We start from the raw sequence: 19,781 nt of genomic DNA on the forward strand, positions 1-19,781 counted from the left end.
TTGAGGAAATGATATAGAGTCTGTTGAAAGACAATGTTAATGACAATTTCAGTACATCTTTCCATAGTGAGGCTGAGTAAGGCAGCGCTTGAACAGCTTTGTGGAATATCTGACGGACCTGTAAAAGAAATAGGATGTAGACAGCAAGACAGCGAGTGTAAATATGGCACTAATAATATCAGGTAGAAAAAAATACTTTATCAATGTAAAACAGCGAGAGTAAATACGGCTCTGATAATATCAGGTAGAAAAAAAAAATTGCTGGAACTGAAAATACTTCATCACTGTAAAACATAGAAATATGTTCCATTTACAGGTGTAACATTTAGATTGTTAGTGGTTTTAAATCAGTCGAAGTCATCACATGGTGTTTACAGGTGTAACATTTAGATTGTTAGTGGTTTTAAATCAGTCGAAGTCATCACATGGTGTTACAATGATACTCTATAATTGTGTTTATGGGTACAATGCAGAAAGCAAAGAAAAACAAAATGTTAACGCTCACTCAGGATTTGGTAACAACAAGCAGTGATTTTTAAATGTACATACCTCCCTCTTTCCTTCTAATTGACTGGTCAGAGATATCAATCTGGAAATGAGACAATAACACCACATTTACAACCACAAAAGTTTGATGGCCACTGACTCCAACACAACACTTATATACAAAGGGTTTACACCTTTACTACATCTCACATCAGTCTCCACACCAAACCCCTCAACAGGTTTATAAACACCTGACTAATATAAGGTGTTTAAATCCTTACAAACAAGATAAATATAGACTATGGGGTAATCTATAATAGCATTTCATGTAGGAATATGTATATTTTACTTCCTAAACAACAAAACTGATATTTTTACCAATCATTGAGAATAAACAGAGGAATTTACAAGAAACTTGATTAGAACTTTGAGTACTATGTAAAAAAGTTGAAATCAGATTGTTACAATATACTTGAAACCAAGGTGTTGAAGTCAGGACAGAGAAAAACACTGTGTTTCACTGAAGGATACTGGCTTTAGGTTTACAAGCACTGGAATATTTACTGTGTTCTATCATAAAACTTACCTGATCCCAGAAAGCTGTGGACAAACTTCCTAAAGCTTATATATATATTACTATATTTAGCGTTATCCATTACTTCATTGATGTTAATATTAAAATGACATGAGCAGCAAAATTTCAAATTTAAACTGGCAAAAAGTAATATTACGTACTTCCTATTATATGTAATATATAACTTTGTAACCAAGAAATAGTGCCTTCTCTGTTACGTTTTTTCTGTCCAGACAGGACATTCATACAAACATGAACAAGTCATCAGGCCTCTAGAAGAATTTATCTAACTGGTTTCAGAATAATTAGCGTTACTGGTGACCACATTTAACCTGCAGGGTAAACCATCAATTGGTGTACATTCAGTGGAGTACCCAGCCTAGGTAAACCATCGTTTGGTTTACAAACCATAATTTGGTGTACATTCAGTGGAGCACCCAAGCTGATACAGAGTTGTGCCAAATTCAACTTCAAATCACCAGTTTTCTTCTTCATCGCCATTGATTCAAGGTTACCGATTTGACTTATTGACGCAACACTGTATCAAGCCTAGCTCCACTGGACGACATCACTCACGTGTTCCAGAGCTGTAGGTTTGGGGTGTTAGAAAAGCTGGCAGTGGTACACAGACCTCGGGCCGTCTGATGGTCGTTCTGGTGGACAGCATGACCGCAGACCCTACAAGTCATGGCAATAGAAAAACAACATCGTGAAGTTGACTATAGTTTATTAGTAACAATTGTGATCACATCACACAGGTAGGTAAAACATGTACTGTCAAGATATTTAGACTGGTGCACTGAAATTTCACTACATCATGCAATGTAAACAAATTAGAGCAATGATAGAAAATTCTACAATACTGGCAGTTAACAACAGCATACAGAGACTATAATTAATACAACCAAACGGTGACAGACTGTGGTCAGAGAGTATGCACAGTTGATGTTTGATACAGACATGAGCCTTGGTCTTACTGAAGGAGGAGATCCATGTTGTCAGGGAGCAGGGAGACAAACAGGGTGTAGCTAGACATCTCCTGGGTAGGAGTCAGACATGCCATGTACTGCTGGATCACCGTGTTGACGTGGCGATAATTAAACCAGTACACCCCTTCACTGTAAGGCACCTCATACTTGGTTGGGATGCAGCTCACTGACCGCCGAACTAGGTCGTAGAAACTTCGGGCCATGTCTGGGCTGACAGTACTCTGCAGTTTCAGCCTACGATTTTGAAAGCCGATATAACTGGAAAGAAAATAAAACAGGTAACTGACACAACATGACTGAACATGTCAAGTCTTATTCTGACATACTGTTTTACTGTGTAACACACCAAGTCTTACTCTGACATACCGTTTTACTGTGTAACACACCAAGTCTTACTCTGACATACCGTTTTACTGTGTAACACACCAAGTCTTACTCTGACATACTGTTTTACTGTGTAACACGTCAAGTCTTATTCTGACATACCGTTTTACTGTGTAACACACCAAGTCTTACTCTGACATACTGTTTTCTGTGTCTTACTAATGATTTGTTATGTCTTAATGAGTGACCTTCAGAGGTCAAGGCTCTTTATTCTGTCCCCTAATTGTCTCAGCCGATTATGATAATCAATTAAACCCTCCCAAGTCTATAGAATAGGATCAAACACAAGTCAATAGTATAAGATATGTATGTACAGAGAAATACACTTGTCTACAGGACTAGTGTTCAACCTCAGATTTCTGTCAGCTAGACCAGGCCATTAATAATTTTTGTGTAACATGAAATGTTGGTGTGTTCCTTCTTTCGTGACTTTGAACTTTCAAACTATTTAATGGGTACAAACTTTCTGGGTTAGCATATACAACCATAATATAATACATACAGCAATATTTGTCGTATTTATATTTGTGGTTCCATATTTTATATCCACAAAAACAGGGAAAGTTTCTACAAAAGGAACATTTCATTACAGTAATTAGTTTTATCATGATACCACATTAGTTAGAGCAGTCTGACCATATTACAGTGTTAGCCTTGACCACACAAGGTATATTCTCAACTGGTGTAAGCCTTTAACCTTAACATTTCACAAATTGCATTGTCATATGTAATTTTTGTATTTCTTACTTACTAGGTATTTTCAAACTTGGTCAGAATATTTAACCTTGACCAATGATAAATTACATCCTTACTTGTCACGTTACTAACCTTGACCACACACGGGTGATGTCCGTTACATTGGACAGAGTACTGAGAGCTGTTTCATAGGCTTCCACTGCCTGCACATCATCCCCCTGCAGCTCCAACAGTATGCTGTAACAAAGACCACACAATACAGCCTGTATCCAACTAGTAAACTAGGAATGTTATCTTTCAGAGTACCAATTATTGTAGCAGGACAGTGGCACAGGAAACAGTGAATAAGGGATGTTACCCTCCATATAAGTACCCCTACATCATTACGGCTGGACAGTGACACAGTAAACTAGAGATGTTACCCTCCATAGTACCCCTACATCATTACGGCTGGACAGTGACACAGTAAACTAGAGATGTTACCCTTTATAGTACCCCTACATCATTATGGCTGGACCTTGACATGGGAAACAGTAAACCCTTTTCTTCTTAAAAATTTAAATTACAAAAAAAAAAAAAAAAGAAAAAAGAAAAAAAATCAAAACAAAATCAATTGGTTCCTGAAGAAATTCTGATGTGCTCAATCCCAACGTTTTGTATTCAACTTCAACAAATCCTAAAAAGATAGTGTTCTATATTCATGACATCAAAGTCCATGATCCTAAATTTAGCTACAGGCCTAGGTTTGATTTTTTACAGCGAAAACATTAGTTTGATAAATTGTTAGAAACTTCATGTTTCGTGGCTCCTGACCTGACCCGAGAAACTTAACATAAAAAATGTGCTATAGCTTTGTGTTTTTATTATTAATTTGTGGCCTCTTTACTAAATAACAACGTTTCAGACATTAACATAGACATGGATCACAAGGAAAAAACTGTGATGTATGTTGTCATACTAGTATATAACAGTTAGTTTGTCAGACAAGTAGTCATGGTCCACACCTGTAATAGAGATATCCAGTCTGGTACTGAATGTCACACCTGTGTGTAACATGGATATCCTGTCTATATCACACAGTACTGAATGTCACACCTGTGTGTAACATGGATATCCAGTCTATATCACACAGTACTGAAGGTCTACACCTGTGTGTAACATGGATATCCAGTCTATATCACACAGTACTGAAGGTCTACACCTGTGTGTAACATGGATATCCTGTCTATATCACACAGTACTGAATGTCACACCTGTGTGTAACATGGATATCCAGTCTATATCACACAGTACTGAAGGTCTACACCTGTGTGTAGCATGGATATCCAGTCTATATCACACAGTACTGAAGGTCTACACCTGTGTGTAACATGGATATCCAGTCTATATCACACAGTACTGAAGGTCTACACCTGTGTGTAACATGGATATCCAGTCTATATCACACAGTACTGAAGGTCTACACCTGTGTGTAACATGGATATCCAGTCTATATCACACAATACTGAAGGTCTACACCTGTGTGTAACATGGATATCCAGTCTATATCACACAGTACTGAAGTTCTACACCTGTGTGTAACATGGATATCCAGTCTATATCACACAGTACTGAAGTTCTACACCTGTGTGTAACATGGATATCCAGTCTATATCACACAGTACTGAAGGTCTACACCTGTGTGTAACATGGATATCCAGTCTATATCACACAGTAATGAAGGTCTACACCTGTGTGTAACATGGATATCCAGTCTATATCACACAATACTGAAGGTATACACCTGTGTGTAACATGGATATCCAGTCTATATCACAGAGTAATGAAGGTCTACACCTGTATGTAACATGGATATCCTGTCTATATCACACAGTACTGAAGGTCTACACCTGTGTGTAACATGGATATCCAGTCTATATCACACAGTACTGAAGGTCTACACCTGTGTGTAACATGGATATCCAGTCTATATCACACGGTACTGAAGGTCTACACCTGTGTGTAACATGGAGATCCCCTCTATATCACACGGTACTGAAGGTCTACACCTGTGTGTAACATGGATATCCAGTCTACATCACACAGTAATGAAGGTCTACACCTGTGTGTAACATGGATATTCAGTCTATATCACACAGTACTGAAGGTCTACACCTGTGTGTAACATGGATATCCAGTCTATATCACACAGTACTGAAGGTCTACACCTGTATGTAACATGGATATCCTGTCTATATCACACAGTATTGAAGGGCTACACCTGTGTGTAACATGGATATCCAGTCTATATCACACGGTACTGAAGGTCGACACCTGTGTGTAACATGGATATCCAGTCTATATCACACAGTACTGAAGGTCTACACCTGTGTGTAACATGGATATCCAGTCTATATCACACAGTACTGAAGGTCTACACCTGTGTGTAACATGGATATCCAGTCTATATCACACAGTATTGAAGGTCTACACCTGTGTGTAACATGGATATCCAGTCTATATCACACAGTACTGAAGGTCTACACCTGTATGTAACATGGATATCCTGTCTATATCACACAGTATTGAAGGGCTACACCTGTGTGTAACATGGATATCCAGTCTATATCACACAGTACTGAAGGTCTACACCTGTGTGTAACATGGATATCCAGTCTATATCACACGGTACTGAAGGTCTACACCTGTGTGTAACATGGATATCCAGTCTATATCACACAGTACTGAAGGTCTACACCTGTATGTAACATGGATATCCTGTCTATATCACACAGTATTGAAGGTCTACACCTGTGTGTAACATGGATATCCAGTCTATATCACACAGTACTGAAGGTCTACACCTGTGTGTAACATGGATATCCAGTCTATATCACACGGTACTGAAGGTCTACACCTGTGTGTAACATGGATATCCAGTCTATATCACACAGTACTGAAGGTCTACACCTGTGTGTAACATGGATATCCAGTCTATATCATACAATGCTGAAAGTCTATACCGTATTATATGGTAGAACAGGACAGCTATTACACAGCCGTATTATATGTAGAACAGGACAGCTATTACACAGCCATATTATATGGTAGAACAGACAACTATTATGTGATAAAGTACTTTGTTACATCTTCACATTTCATTTTTTCATATTTATATCACCTAATATGAACTAATTATCGCTTATAGGATCTATCTCCTAATTTGAACTAATCATCATTGATATGACAATCTTCTCATTTGAACAAATTATTGTTTTTATGAAGATCTCGTAATTTGAACAAATTATCTTTTTTATGACGATCTCATAATTTGAACAAATTATCATTTCAATGATGATTTCCTAATTTGGACTAATTTCCATTTATATGATGATCTCCTAATTTGAACAAATGGCCTATTTTACAAACTAGCTGACCATGTTTGGATTTCCACTGACCACAAAGTGCACAAGGTTAAGAGAGATAACACCAGTGGTCAGAGGAATAGCACCTCTGTACTTATACAATCGCCCATTCTTCTTGGCAAAACACATCAGTATAATTCAAATAGACAAGAAAAACTCTTTAAAAATCCTAAGTAACATTTTCCATCTGTAATCTGGCAGAACTTCAAGGTAAATGGCTGTATTAAGATAAAGGATTAAGGATAGAGCAGGTGACAGGGCCCCAGGGGTGAGGTGAGAAACACTTGGCCACATCCACGCATGTCACCAACTAGTTATTAATTATGAAGGCGGTGTCACGTTCCAGTACTCTGGCCCAGTAGCTCCAGGGAAATACAACAAATACATACAAGATGTTAACAGATCAAAAGTCCGCTCAAAACATCAGTTATAGGACAACAGAAAATCACCTAACAAAAAACATCAGTTACAGGACAACAGAAAATCACCTAACAGATCAAAAGTCAACTCAAAACATCAGTTATAGGACAACAGAAAATCACCTATCTACCACACAAAACACCAGTTAAAGGACAACAGAAAATAACCTATCTACCTCACAAACCATCAGTTATAGGACAACAGAAAATAACCTATCTACCACACAAAACATCAGTTATAGGACAACAGAAAATAACCTATCTACCACACAAAACATCAGTTATAGGACAACAGAAAATAACCTATCTACCACACAAAACATCAGTTATAGGACAACAGAAAATCACCAATCTACCACACAAAACATCAGTTATAGGACAACAGAAAATCACCAACCTACCACACAAAACATCAGTTATAGGACAACAGAAAATCACCTATCTACCTCACAAAACATCAGTTATAGGACAACAGAAAATCACCTGAAAATCACCTATCTACCACACAAAACATCAGTTATAGGACAACAGAAAATCACCTATCTACCTCACAAAACATCAGTTATAGGACAACAGAAAATCACCAACCTACCAAACAAAACATCAGTTATAGGACAACAGAAAATCACCAACCTACCACACAAAACATCAGTTATAGGACAACAGAAAATCACCAACCTACCACACAAAACATCAGTAATAGGACAACAGATAATCACCAACCTACCACACAAAACTGTTTTAAAGCATTATATCTGTATTAAATACACATTATGTAAAGACTGTTGATCAGGGATACACCAAAGAAAGGATGTTTACAAACCAACAATCAACACAGTATTGTCTGGGACTGGAAGATGGGGCTAAAGTAATTATCATTCCAATAACGGACCTACATATATACTTTAGATAAAAACAAATAAAAATTAATGATGCACTTAAATTGGAGTTGTTCTCTATACGAAACACTTGTGTTGTCTTGTATAACTTTCTTCATCACTTGCCATATTTCTATACCAAGACATACATCCCATCAGTTTGAACGTCTGTTTGAAGTCTATGAGAGCAATCCTAGCTTACAGCCTGTTATTTACAAGGATTGGTTATATCACCAGTAAAATCTACTGGCTTGTGTATATGCATTGCCTCAAGACACACACATATATTTGACTACATTTATTATTATCTCAAAATCTTTCAAATATACAGCTTATCAAAACAGATTCTGCATCCAATTTAAAAAGGTGACAAAATATCTTGGGGAGGAAAGTGTGAAATGCAATGAGGCAGGTTCAGGTTTTGTCACACGAAATATTAGGTGTGTAACTTACAAACCTTCCTCTACAGAGTAGACCAATTTATTTGTAAGTTGATAACAAAAACTTGTTGAACTTCATCTACAAGATTTCAGGTAATTGTCCCAAAAAATAAAAGGGAAAGATTTTGTTTTATTGATAAATTTCCTATTAAACTACAAACTTCAAACAGACAAACGTATTCCGGTTGATATAATCTCAAAGGACTTGATGTTAATGGCCAAAAACCTGTAACATAAACCTATGGGTTTGCAGCTTTCAAAGCAGAAACTAAAAATTATCTTCTATAAAAGCGAAAAATCATTAATTGTTTCCATTTTTGAATTGACTTCCATAAACAGTAAAATTTGTAGTGTCTGAGACAAGGATAATGATAAGATTCCTATCATTATTTTCTACGTCCTGATTTAGCTCCTACTTTGTCTGTACAGGTGTGGGGTAGGCTAGCGTCTGATTTAGGTAGCTAAATGGTCCCTACAGGTGTGGGGTAGGCTAGAGTCTGATTTAGCTAGCTAAATGGTCCCTACAGGTGTGGGGTAGGCTAGAGTCTGATTTAGCTAGCTAAATGGTCCCTACAGGTGTGGGGTAGGCTAGCATCTGATTTAGCTAGCTAAATGGTCCCTACAGTTGTGGGGTAGGCTAGCATCTGATTTAGCTAGCTAAATGGTCCCTACAGGTGTGGGTAGTCTAATATCTGACTTAGCTAGCTAAATGGTCCCTACAGGTGTGGGGTAGGCTAGCATCTGATTTAGCTAGCTAAATGGTCCCTACAGGTATGGGTAGGCTAGCGTCTGATTTAGCTAGCTAAATGGTCCCTACAGGTGTGGAGTAGGCTAGCATCTGATTTAGCTAGCTAAATGGTCCATACAGGTGTGGGGTAGGCTAGAGTCTGATTTAGCTAGCTAAATGGTCCCTACATGTGTGGGTAGTCTAGCGTCTGATTTAGCTAGCTAAATGGTCCCTACAGTGCGGGGTAGTCTAGCGTCTGATTTAGCTAGCTAAATGGTCCCTTCAGGTGCGGGGTAGTCTAGCATCTGATTTAGCTAGCTAAATGGTCCCTACAGGTATGGGGTAGACTAGCGTCTGATTTAGCTAGCTAAATGGTCCCTACAGGTGTGTGGTAGGCTAGCATCTGATTTAGCTAGCTAAATGGTCCCTACGGGTATGGGTAGGCTAGCGTCTGATTTAGCTAGCTAAATGGTCCATACAGGTGTGGGGTAGGCTAGAGTCTGATTTAGCTAGCTAAATGGTCCCTACAGGTGTGGGTAGTCTAGCGTCTGATTTAGCTAGCTAAATGGTCCCTACAGTGCGGGGTAGTCTAGCGTCTGATTTAGCTAGCTAAATGGTCCCTACAGGTGCGGGGTAGTCTAGCATCTGATTTAGCTAGCTAAATGGTCCCTACAGGTATGGGGTAGACTAGCGTCTGATTTAGCTAGCTAAATGGTCCCTACAGGTATGGGGTAGACTAGCGTCTGATTTAGCTAGCTAAATGGTCCCTACAGGTGTGTGGTAGGCTAGCATCTGATTTAGCTAGCTAAATGGTCCCTACGGGTATGGGTAGGCTAGCGTCTGATTTAGCTAGCTAAATGGTCCATACAGGTGTGGGGTAGGCTAGAGTCTGATTTAGCTAGCTAAATGGTCCCTACAGGTATGAGTAGTCTAATATCTGATTTAGCTAGCTAAATGGTCCCTACAGGTGTGTGGTAGGCTAGCATCTGATTTAGCTAGCTAAATGGTCCCTACAGGTGAGGGGTAGGCTAGCATCTGATTTAGCTCCAACCTGGTCCCTACAGGTGTGTGGTAGGCTAGCGTCTGATTTAGCTAGCTAAATGGTCCCTACAGGTGAGGGGTAGGCTAGCATCTGATTTAGCTCCAACCTGGTCCCTACAGGTGTGTGGTAGTCTAGCGTCTGATTTAGCTAGCTAAATGGTCCCTACAGGTGTGTGGTAGGCTAGCGTCTGATTTAGTTAGCTAAATGGTCCCTACAGGTGTGGGGTAGGCTAGCACCTGATTTAGCTAGTTAAATGGTCCCTACAGGTGTGGGTAGTCTAATATCTTATTTAGCTAGCTAAATGGTCCCTACAGGTATGGGGTAGTCTAATATCTGATTTAGCTAGCTAAATGGTCCCTACAGGTGTGGGGTAGTCTAATTTCTGATTTAGCTAGCTAAATGGTCCCTACAGGTGTGGGGTAGTCTAATATCTGATTTAGCTAGCTAAATGGTCCCTATAGGTGTGGGGTAGTCTAATTTCTGATTTAGCTAGCTAAATGGTCCCTACAGGTGTGGGGTAGGCTAGCATCTGATTTAGCTCCTACCTGGTCCCTATAGGTATGGGGTAGTCTAATATCTGATTTAGCTCCTACCTGGTCCCTACAGGTGTGGGTAGGCTAGCATCTGATTTAGCTCCTACCTGGTCCCTACAGGTATGGGGTAGGCTAGCATCTGATTTAGCTCCTACCTGGTCCCTACAGGTGTGGGGTAGTCTAATATCTGATTTAGCTCCAACCTGGTCCCTACAGGTGGCGGGTAGGCTAGCATCTGATTTAGCTCCTACCCGGTCCTTATACATGTAGGTGTGGGGTAGGCTAGCATCTTACTTTAGCTCCAATCTGGTCCATACAGGTGTGGGGTAGGCTAGCATCTGATTTAGCTCCTACCCGGTCCTTATACATGTAGGTGTGGGGTAGGCTAGCATCTTACTTTAGCTCCAATCTGGTCCATACAGGTGTGGGGTAGGCTAGCATCTGATTTAGCTCCTACCTGGTCCCTACAGGTATGGGGTAGTCTAATATCTGATTTAGCTCCTACCTGGTCCCTACAGGTGTGGGGTAGGCTAGCATCTGATTTAGCTCCTACCTGGTCCCTACAGGTATGGGGTAGTCTAATATCTGATTTAGCTCCTACCTGGTCCCTACAGGTGAGGGGTAGGCTAGCATCTGATTTAGCTCCTACCCGGTCCTTATACATGTAGGTGTGGGGTAGGCTAGCATCTTACTTTAGCTCCAATCTGGTCCATACAGGTGTGGGGTAGGCTAGCATCTGATTTAGCTCCTACCTGGTCCCTACAGGTATGGGGTAGTCTAATATCTGATTTAGCTCCTACCTGGTCCCTACAGGTGAGGGGTAGGCTAGCATCTGATTTAGCTCCTACCTGGTCCCTACAGGTATGGGGTAGTCTAATATCTGATTTAGCTCCTACCTGGTCCCTACAGGTGAGGGGTAGGCTAGCATCTGATTTAGCTCATACCTGGTCCAAACAGGTGTGGGGTAGGCTAGCATCTGACTTAGCTCCTACCTGGTCCCTACAGGTGTGGGGTAGGCTAGCATCTGATTTAGCTCCTACCTGGTCCCTACAGGTGTGGGGTAGGCTAGCATCTGATACGACAGCCCCTTCCACTACAATACCTCCATGACAAGAAATAGTCCCCACATTATAGCCTCCTATCAAAGATTGTATGTCAGATTGAGGTGAAAAAATGTTGATGTCTGAATCAAGTTCAAAGGAAATCATCTACTACACTATTCTGAATGTCAGTACTTATTTTCTACACAATTTCCTGCTTCGCTGAGGGACAGAATTTGATGGAATGGAGATGAAGTGCACCCAAATCTGATATTTACTGCAAAGATTGGAGCAGAATGCACCGACCACTGAAATATTACACCATGATCAGGGTCACCATAAAAACCCAATGATTGGATTTCATCCATAACAAAATATTAACAATATCCCCTGTGTAAAGACCAGCAAAAAACTGAACAATCTTATTGTACACATTAACAAAACATAGTACAGTTGTTATCATATCACCTTTTATTTATAATTAACTTCCAACTGATGTGGCTGTCCTCGGGATCTTGAAATGTAAAGTTTTCAATTCCAGATTTCCTAATTACTGTTAGTCAACTGGTTGGTTTTGTAAGTGTGTCAGTCAGAAAATATAACAAAGCTGTCACAGCTGTACTTGATATACCTGTTAATTTGTGATTAAACTTCATGGAGAAATCAGGGATAGAAAGGAAAAGTCTTCTTAGAGGTGTCTCAGTAGCCATTGTTAGGTCACAGGTATATAATGTTAATCAGCTTTATTCTGGGTTAGTGTAGGTATATAATGTTAATCAGCTTTATTCTGGGTTAGTGTAGGTATATAATGTTAATCAGCTTTATTCTGGGTTAGTGTAGGTATATAATGTTAATCAGCTTTATTCTGGGTTAGTGTAGGTATATAATGTTGATCAGCTTTATTCTGGGTTAGTGTAGGTATATAATGTTAATCAGCTTTATTCTGGGTTAGTGTAGGTATACAATGTTAATCAGCTTTATTCTGGGTTAGTGTAGGTATATAATGTTAATCAGCTTTATTCTATTGGTTTTTATATCCATCACTCATGTCAACATTAAGGATATCTTATATGCTTTAATCCTGTCCTACTCATTCCTATCAGTGATCACGGGACAGCAGTTATATCTACAGCTCAGCAGATGTCATAATGGATCGTTCCAGATCATCAATGTTATACAGTGGTGGTTATCACAAAGAAGACAACTCATATCAAATTCACCATCGGTATAGAAACTGTCAATATCTTATCTATTATTCTATTTTCATGATCATCAAACATTTTGACACTTGTTTCTGAAAAATTATCAAATGTTATCCATCATGTTTGACCATGGGCTAAATACACATGTGTTTGACGAGTTAGGGCTGACTTCCCGTAGTAACCTTTGATGTAGAACATCACCGTTATTTTGTCATCATTAACTATGCATATCACCTGTCATATATGCCCCAACTATTTCCACTCTCACAACCATTCGTGTGATATGGTCAACACTATCTTTGCATATATAGAACAAGACCTGTTGTTTTTCAATATGTTACTAACATTTAAATTTCATTCTCAGTCTTCATTATTAAATGTTGTGACTCTTTTCTTTTTTTTTGTTTCATCTCTGCTGTTTTCGATGGAAAAGAGCAAATCAATGAAAAGGGGTCCAGTCTAGGGTCTCCAACTGAGGAGAAAATAAATGACGAGATCCCAGAGGGATCGTTGGCACCCACCATTGAATGATCTTTATAGGTTCCATGTCAGACTGATCTCCTCTCTATTTTCCTTTTTTGGAACCTACATGTGAAGTTTGAGAAACATCCCTCCAATACTTAGAAATACAAGAGATATCGATTACAAACTTCAATTCTCAAAATCCAACATGGCTGCCTATCAGCCATTTTGTTTTTCTGATCAAAGTTAATCTGGCACATTTAGAGACCAAGGGGAACCTTGATTAAAAACTTCAATTATCAAAATCCAAGATTTTTGGCCACTTTGATTTTCTGATCAAAAATCTAAATTCTAACAGTACATCTATCGCCCCAGAGGAACCTACACATAAAGTTTGAGGAATATTCCTCCAGTACTTTTTGAGAAATGGTGAAAACAATGATTGTTTACGGAAGGGCAGATGCAGGGCGATTGGAAAAGCCCACCATCATCAGATAATAAGTGGTTCAGTCTAGGGTATTCCAATGAGGAGAAAATCAATGAAAAGGGGTTGGGTCTAGGTTCTTCCACCATGTAGTTTATTGACAGGTATAATTTTTAATTCTAGCTCCAGTATGTATAGGCGTTTGTTAATGTATGTAAGATTGTTTAAGTATAATGGTATGTACCTATAATAAGATGTATCACACAAAAATACTCACCAGTAATTAAGCCACAGGTAGGGCAGATCGGCTTTTATCACCTCTTCTGTCACACCCTCTTTATATGGGGGAGGTTGGAAGTTCAACGGAACTGCTTCATCTAAAAGTATGCTGTTACAAAAGACCAACAGGGTTTATAAATGGTTATTTTATTTCCTTAGCTTGCCAAATTTTCAACAAGCATAACTTTGTCACCCTGGGGCTATGCCTTTTTGTCTAGGAAAAACATTTAAAAAATTAACAAAAATAACTTTTAAATTAATTACCATTTTTTCTGTAAGTGAGCCATTAAAACGGACCTGTGCACTTTTCACCACCTATATTAAGTATTTACAGATTAATCAATCCCTTAACTAGATATGTGTACAGACCAGAACAGCTGGTTGGGGTCGACAAATCGCGTCTCCATGTTGGACACATCATAGTAACTGATAATACTTTGCTCCAGACACACAAGTGCTTTATCCTCCTCACTCTGTAACACATAAATTCACTATGACTAGAGATTATATACAATCAACATTGTTAAACTTATCTCCTCAAATCTATCACCATTAGTGTCCCTTCCAGTTGTACAGCTATAATGAACAAGATGCAAAGAGAGATCCGACTTGATTTAAAATGTTAAGTGAAATGTGATTTGATTTGAAAATTAAGTGAAATACAAAATAATTCAAAATGTAGCGTGAAATGTGATTTGAAATAAAAGAAAGATGTGATGTGAAAACCAATGTGATTTTAAATGTGACACAATATGTGACATAACCTGAAATGTGATTCAAAGCGATTTGAAATGTGCCTTGAATGTGGTTTTCTTGCTCTTCATAAAACCATCTTAATTAATTTTTATTTGCTCTCTACTCATTTTCCTGCTATGTATAAAACTGTCCTAATCCCTCCCCCCTCCAGTCAGAATAATTTTGCAATTTTTCAAATTGTAGTGCAAACATTCCTAAACTGTAAGAAAAGGCTGGTTTGTCTGATTTTGACTGCAGGATATATTCTGTTTTTATATTTATTGAGATGACACTGCGACCTTCCTTCTGTTGAGTGGACCAGGAGTAATGGGGTCGACATTACAAATGACTGCAGCAGGTGCTCGGGGGCGACAAATTCACCCTTACTACAAACCTGACCCTTAAACACCTAAGGCCATTTTTTGTTCTGCATCTTTTGCAACAAGTGGATTTCAAACAAATTTGTTGGTGTATTGATGAGAAGACATCTTAAATCATGTGAATTCACACATTTCACATTAAAAAGGAACTTTTCTTTTAAGTCACCTGCAGCAGCGGGGAGATGAATTGCATGTCAGTTTCACTATTATACAATGTGCAAAAAACGAGTAGTTTACTAGCCAGGAGATTGACCTGGTTTTTACATCAGTGCATCTACATTTCCTTCTCATCTACATTCCTATTATTATAATAAATATCTCTGGTGAATTTTTGACACCTTTCTCACAAAACAGAAAACTAAGCCTGTCAACATGCTTCACTCCTTGTAAAGTTTAGGACCTATTCATTACACTCTTACTTGAGTGACCTACTCAAGCTGTTTTTTTTCTTTTTTCATCTATTAAAATTGCTATGTGACAAAGAAAAAAAAGCTTATTTCTGTATCTATATGTAAAAAGCGACAGGCTTTCCATAAACAACTATGAAGTCGGCCTATATGTATTCAGCTTGGTACTCCATACACTTATGACTAGCTACAAAACAATTTTCTTATCAAAAATACCAAGTGCTCCATAACAAAAGGTACTACGTACTAAAACAATGTGTGTACCTGGTTTTGTGAGGTAATCTTTAAAGGTTTTTTCAGAAATGCTAATATTTCAGTTTTTCACTGTTTGTTCCCACTAGAGCTATGCATTTTCGAAGTTACAAAGTGTGAGGGAAACACAGACAGAGCCTACTGCTACTCCCCGAGATCTGATGAGCTAAACACAAACAGTGAAGACCAACTACCCAGCATGCCTTAGGTGCTACTTCCTGAGATCTGAGCTAAACACAAACAGTCAAGTATAACTAGAACTGTCGTCAGGATGGCTGACTAATACCCCCGCAATCTACACGAGTCAATGGTGAATTGGAACTGTTAATTAGAGGCTAACTAAGATAACCCAGTAATATAGTGACCAGTTGCCATAGCAACCATAATTTTGAAAAAAAAGTGGCATGCACATCTACACATGGTCCTCTATATTTGTGTGAAGTTTCATTGAAATCGGCCCTTCCGTTTAGGAGGAGTTGTCCGGACAAACTTTAAGTTATGGTTCTTATCAGAAAACCTGTTTGTGGCATGCACATCTACACATGGTCCTCTATATTTGTATGAAGTTTCATTGAAATTGGCCATTTAGTTTAGGAGGAGTTGTCCGGACAAACTTAAAGTTATGGTTCTTATCGGAAAACCTGTTTATAGTGACCAGTTGCCATAGCAACCATAATTTTGAGAAAAATAAAGTGGCATGCACATCTACACATGATCATTAATATTTGTGTGAAGTTTCATCGGAATTGGCCCATCAGTTTAGGAGGAGTTGTCCAGACAAAATGCGTCTACAGACAGACGGACGGACGGATGGAAGGACAGACAACCTGATTCCAGTATACCCCCCTAACTTCGTTGCAGGGGTATAACTACCCAGTATGCCTTAGGTACTACTTCCTGAGATCTGATGAGCTAAACACAAACAGTGAAGACGAACTACCCAGCATGCCTTAGGTGCTACTTCCTGAGATCTGAGCTAAACACTAAGTCAAGTCGAGGTACCCAGCATCCCTGAGATTAAGTAGAGTATTTCAATAATGTACCTTAATTGATGTAGAAACTTAAGAAAGGAATTCGTGTAAATCACTTTTTAGTACACTACATCTTTGACATTACATGTATTATTACAAGGCCTGCTTACATGAGACAGCAAATCTCTTTCTGTTTATTGTTCTTGTTTTAAATATCACTTTACATAATTAACATACACCAGTTCAAATCTTACATGAGCGATAACTTGACTGCAGGACATTATGGTACATGTTCGAGACAACTATCCAGTGGTCTTTGACCTCCTTATTTGTCACATGTCTGTTAGGTCAGTGATACCTGTTTGTTGGCCTGTATAAAGAACTGCTTCCCTGTAGCACTAGGCAGTCATCAAAGGGGGTTACGGCAGGAAAATGAATCTATATTTCAAGTCTTGCCAGATAGACGGGGATGGGGGTGGGGGTAGGGTGTGGGGGCAGAGAAATGAGATGCAGTGAACAATTCATTGGTTTGAAGAATTTCTTAGTAGATCTAATAAGTATGTGACTCTTTTCTTTGTAACTCTATAGCGAAATGATGGTATGTAAAATTGCATAGCAGCACATGTACAATACATGTGAAGGATAAATGTTGTATACATTGTATCTAACTTGGTCCGAAGCAGGTACCACATTTCCCTACAGAGATTTGACATCTGACAAGAATGGCATAACTACACTGTGTACATTTAGGTGTCATATCTATACATACAGTAACCTCAACAAGACAATCCAGTCATCACTATTTCTCACCAGCTGAACACTTTGATGTGGTCACAGGACAAAAACAGGCAGACCTGATGATGCAGTGACTGTGACAGGTAAAAACAGCTGATTAAAATAGAGTAGCTTACCTGAGAAAGTTCAAAGTTGGCTGCATAGTGATACAATTTGGCACAGAACTCGTTAGCTGCGAGGGCATCCGCAAACACCTGAGATATCGAAAGTTAATTTAAGGACAGCATCACGAAATAGCAGACATATTACAAAGGGCAGATGACCATATATGGCAGTGACATATTACACAGGTCAGATGACCATATATGGCAGTAGCATATTACAAAGGGCAGATGACCATATATGGTAGTTACACATTACACAGGGCAGATGACCATATATGGTAGTTACACATTACACAGGGCAGATGACCATTAAAATTATGTAATATTGGGTGACAGTATGTTGGTAATGTGATGAAAATGTAAACAATTGGAGACCAAATTGTGACTGAGTTTGGTGACAGAGTTGTGACTGAGTATTGTGACAGATGTGACTGAGTGTGGTGACATATGTGACTAAGTGTTGTGACTTAGTATGGTGAAAGAGGTGAGACCGAGTTTGGTGACAGAGTTGAGACTGATTATTGCGTCAGTTGTGACTGAGTTTGGTGACAAGAGTTGTGACTTAATATGGTCACAGAGTTGTGACTGAGTGTGGTAATAGTTGTGACTGAGTGTGGTGACAGTTGTGACTGAGTGTGGTAATAGTTGTGACTGAGTGTGGTAATAGTTGTGACTGAGTGTGGTGACAGTTGTGACTGAGTGTGGTAATAGTTGTGACTGAGTGTGGTGACAGTCGTGACTGAGTGTGGTAATAGTTGTGACTGAGTGTGGTGACAGTTGTGACTGAGTGTGATAATAGTTGTGACTGAGTGTGGTGACAGTCGTGACTGAGTGTGGTAATAGTTGTGACTGAGTGTGGTGACAGTTGTGACTGAGTGTGGTTAATAGTTGTGACTGAGTGTGGTGACAGTTGTGACTGAGTGTGGTGACAGTTGTGACTGAATGTGGTAATAGTTGTGACTGAGTGTGATAATAGTTGTGACTGAGTGTGGTGACAGTCATGACTGAGTGTGGTAATAGTTGTGACTGAGTGTGGTGACAGTTGTGACTGAGTGTGGTAATAGTTGTGACTGAGTGTGGTGACAGTTGTGACTGAGTGTGGTGACAGTTGTGACTGAATGTGGTAATAGCTGTGACTGAATGTGGTAATAGCTGTGACTGAATGTGGTGACAATCGTGACTGAATGTGGTAATAGTTGTGACTGAGTGTGGTAATAGCTGTGACTGAATGTGGTAATAGCTGTGACTGAATGTGGTGACAGTCGTGACTGAGTGTGATAATAGTTGTGACTGAGTGTGGTAATAGTTGTGACTGAGTGTGGTAATAGTTGTGACTGAGTGTGGTAATAGCTGTGACTGAGTGTGGTAATAGTTGTGACTGAGTGTGGTGACAGAGGTGACTGAGTGTGATAATAGTTGTGACTGAGTGTGGTAATAGTTGTGACTGAGTGTGGTGACAGTCGTGACTGAGTGTGGTAATAGTTGTGACTGAGTGTGGTGACAGAGGTGTGACTGAGTGTGGTGACAAAAGTTGTGATGACCTAGCTGTGGTGACATGATATAGCAAGTCAGTGTTGTGATGTAGCCTTGTAGCAAAATCTTTTTTAAGTATAAAGATGAAAGCAAAATGAAACAGTATAAATAACTAGATTAGGTCTCATATACAAACATGATTTTCTTTTTAATGATTTTTCTTTTATTCACCAGTAAATATCAGAGGGGTAAAGGAATTGCCTTTTTTAACTTATTAACTTCTAACAGGGTGGCAATACAAAATCTTTAAAAAGCGTTTGCGTCCTATTTCCTACATTTATTGTTTATGTGCTCTAGTTTCCATTGTCGTTTTATCTGTCTGACTCCCACTTGATTGAAGTTTTACTGAAGTCCTGTAAGTCTAATTTTAAACCCCTCTACTTTTAAGGTGTTACACAATGACACGCTAACTGCTCCTATATACACTTTTTTGGGGCTATTATCAGAGTTGATGTGTCAATTTTTCCACAAAAAGTGTAATTGTCACAACTCTGGTACCAGCATCTCTGATCAAAGTGCTCTCTTTGTCAGCAGAAGCTTTCATAAACATATATCTAATCTTTGATTTTTTTGGAAGTATTAAACGTGCCTCTTAAAATTGTGGATGCTATCTTATATCATATAT

The 19,781-nt window shown here is 38.9% G+C and overlaps 1 protein-coding gene and 2 long non-coding RNA genes across 3 annotated transcripts in view; 2 read left to right on the forward strand and 1 right to left on the reverse strand.

Moving 5' to 3' along the window:
* The window catches only part of LOC117328100 (zinc finger C3H1 domain-containing protein-like), a 72,124-nt gene that overhangs the window by 2,003 nt on the left and 50,340 nt on the right, over positions 1–19,781 (reverse strand). Inside the window, exons 26-33 of the mRNA XM_033885461.1 lie at positions 17,636–17,713; positions 14,349–14,452; positions 13,978–14,088; positions 3,262–3,366; positions 2,038–2,307; positions 1,637–1,738; positions 550–589; positions 56–118 (exon numbers count right to left, since the gene is read on the reverse strand). Coding sequence (XP_033741352.1) covers positions 56–118; positions 550–589; positions 1,637–1,738; positions 2,038–2,307; positions 3,262–3,366; positions 13,978–14,088; positions 14,349–14,452; positions 17,636–17,713 — 873 coding nt within the window. The remainder of the gene's footprint in view (positions 1–55; positions 119–549; positions 590–1,636; positions 1,739–2,037; positions 2,308–3,261; positions 3,367–13,977; positions 14,089–14,348; positions 14,453–17,635; positions 17,714–19,781) is intronic.
* On the forward strand, positions 116–988 carry LOC117328102. Its single transcript, XR_004532851.1, has 2 exons — positions 116–316; positions 378–988. It is a non-coding gene; the product is annotated as an uncharacterized LOC117328102 (long non-coding RNA).
* LOC117328101 lies at positions 14,341–18,634 on the forward strand. Its single transcript, XR_004532850.1, has 3 exons — positions 14,341–14,454; positions 17,140–17,142; positions 17,641–18,634. It is a non-coding gene; the product is annotated as an uncharacterized LOC117328101 (long non-coding RNA).

Source organism: Pecten maximus, chromosome 5 (assembly GCF_902652985.1).
Source record: "Pecten maximus chromosome 5, xPecMax1.1, whole genome shotgun sequence".
NCBI lineage: Eukaryota > Metazoa > Mollusca > Bivalvia > Pectinida > Pectinidae > Pecten > Pecten maximus.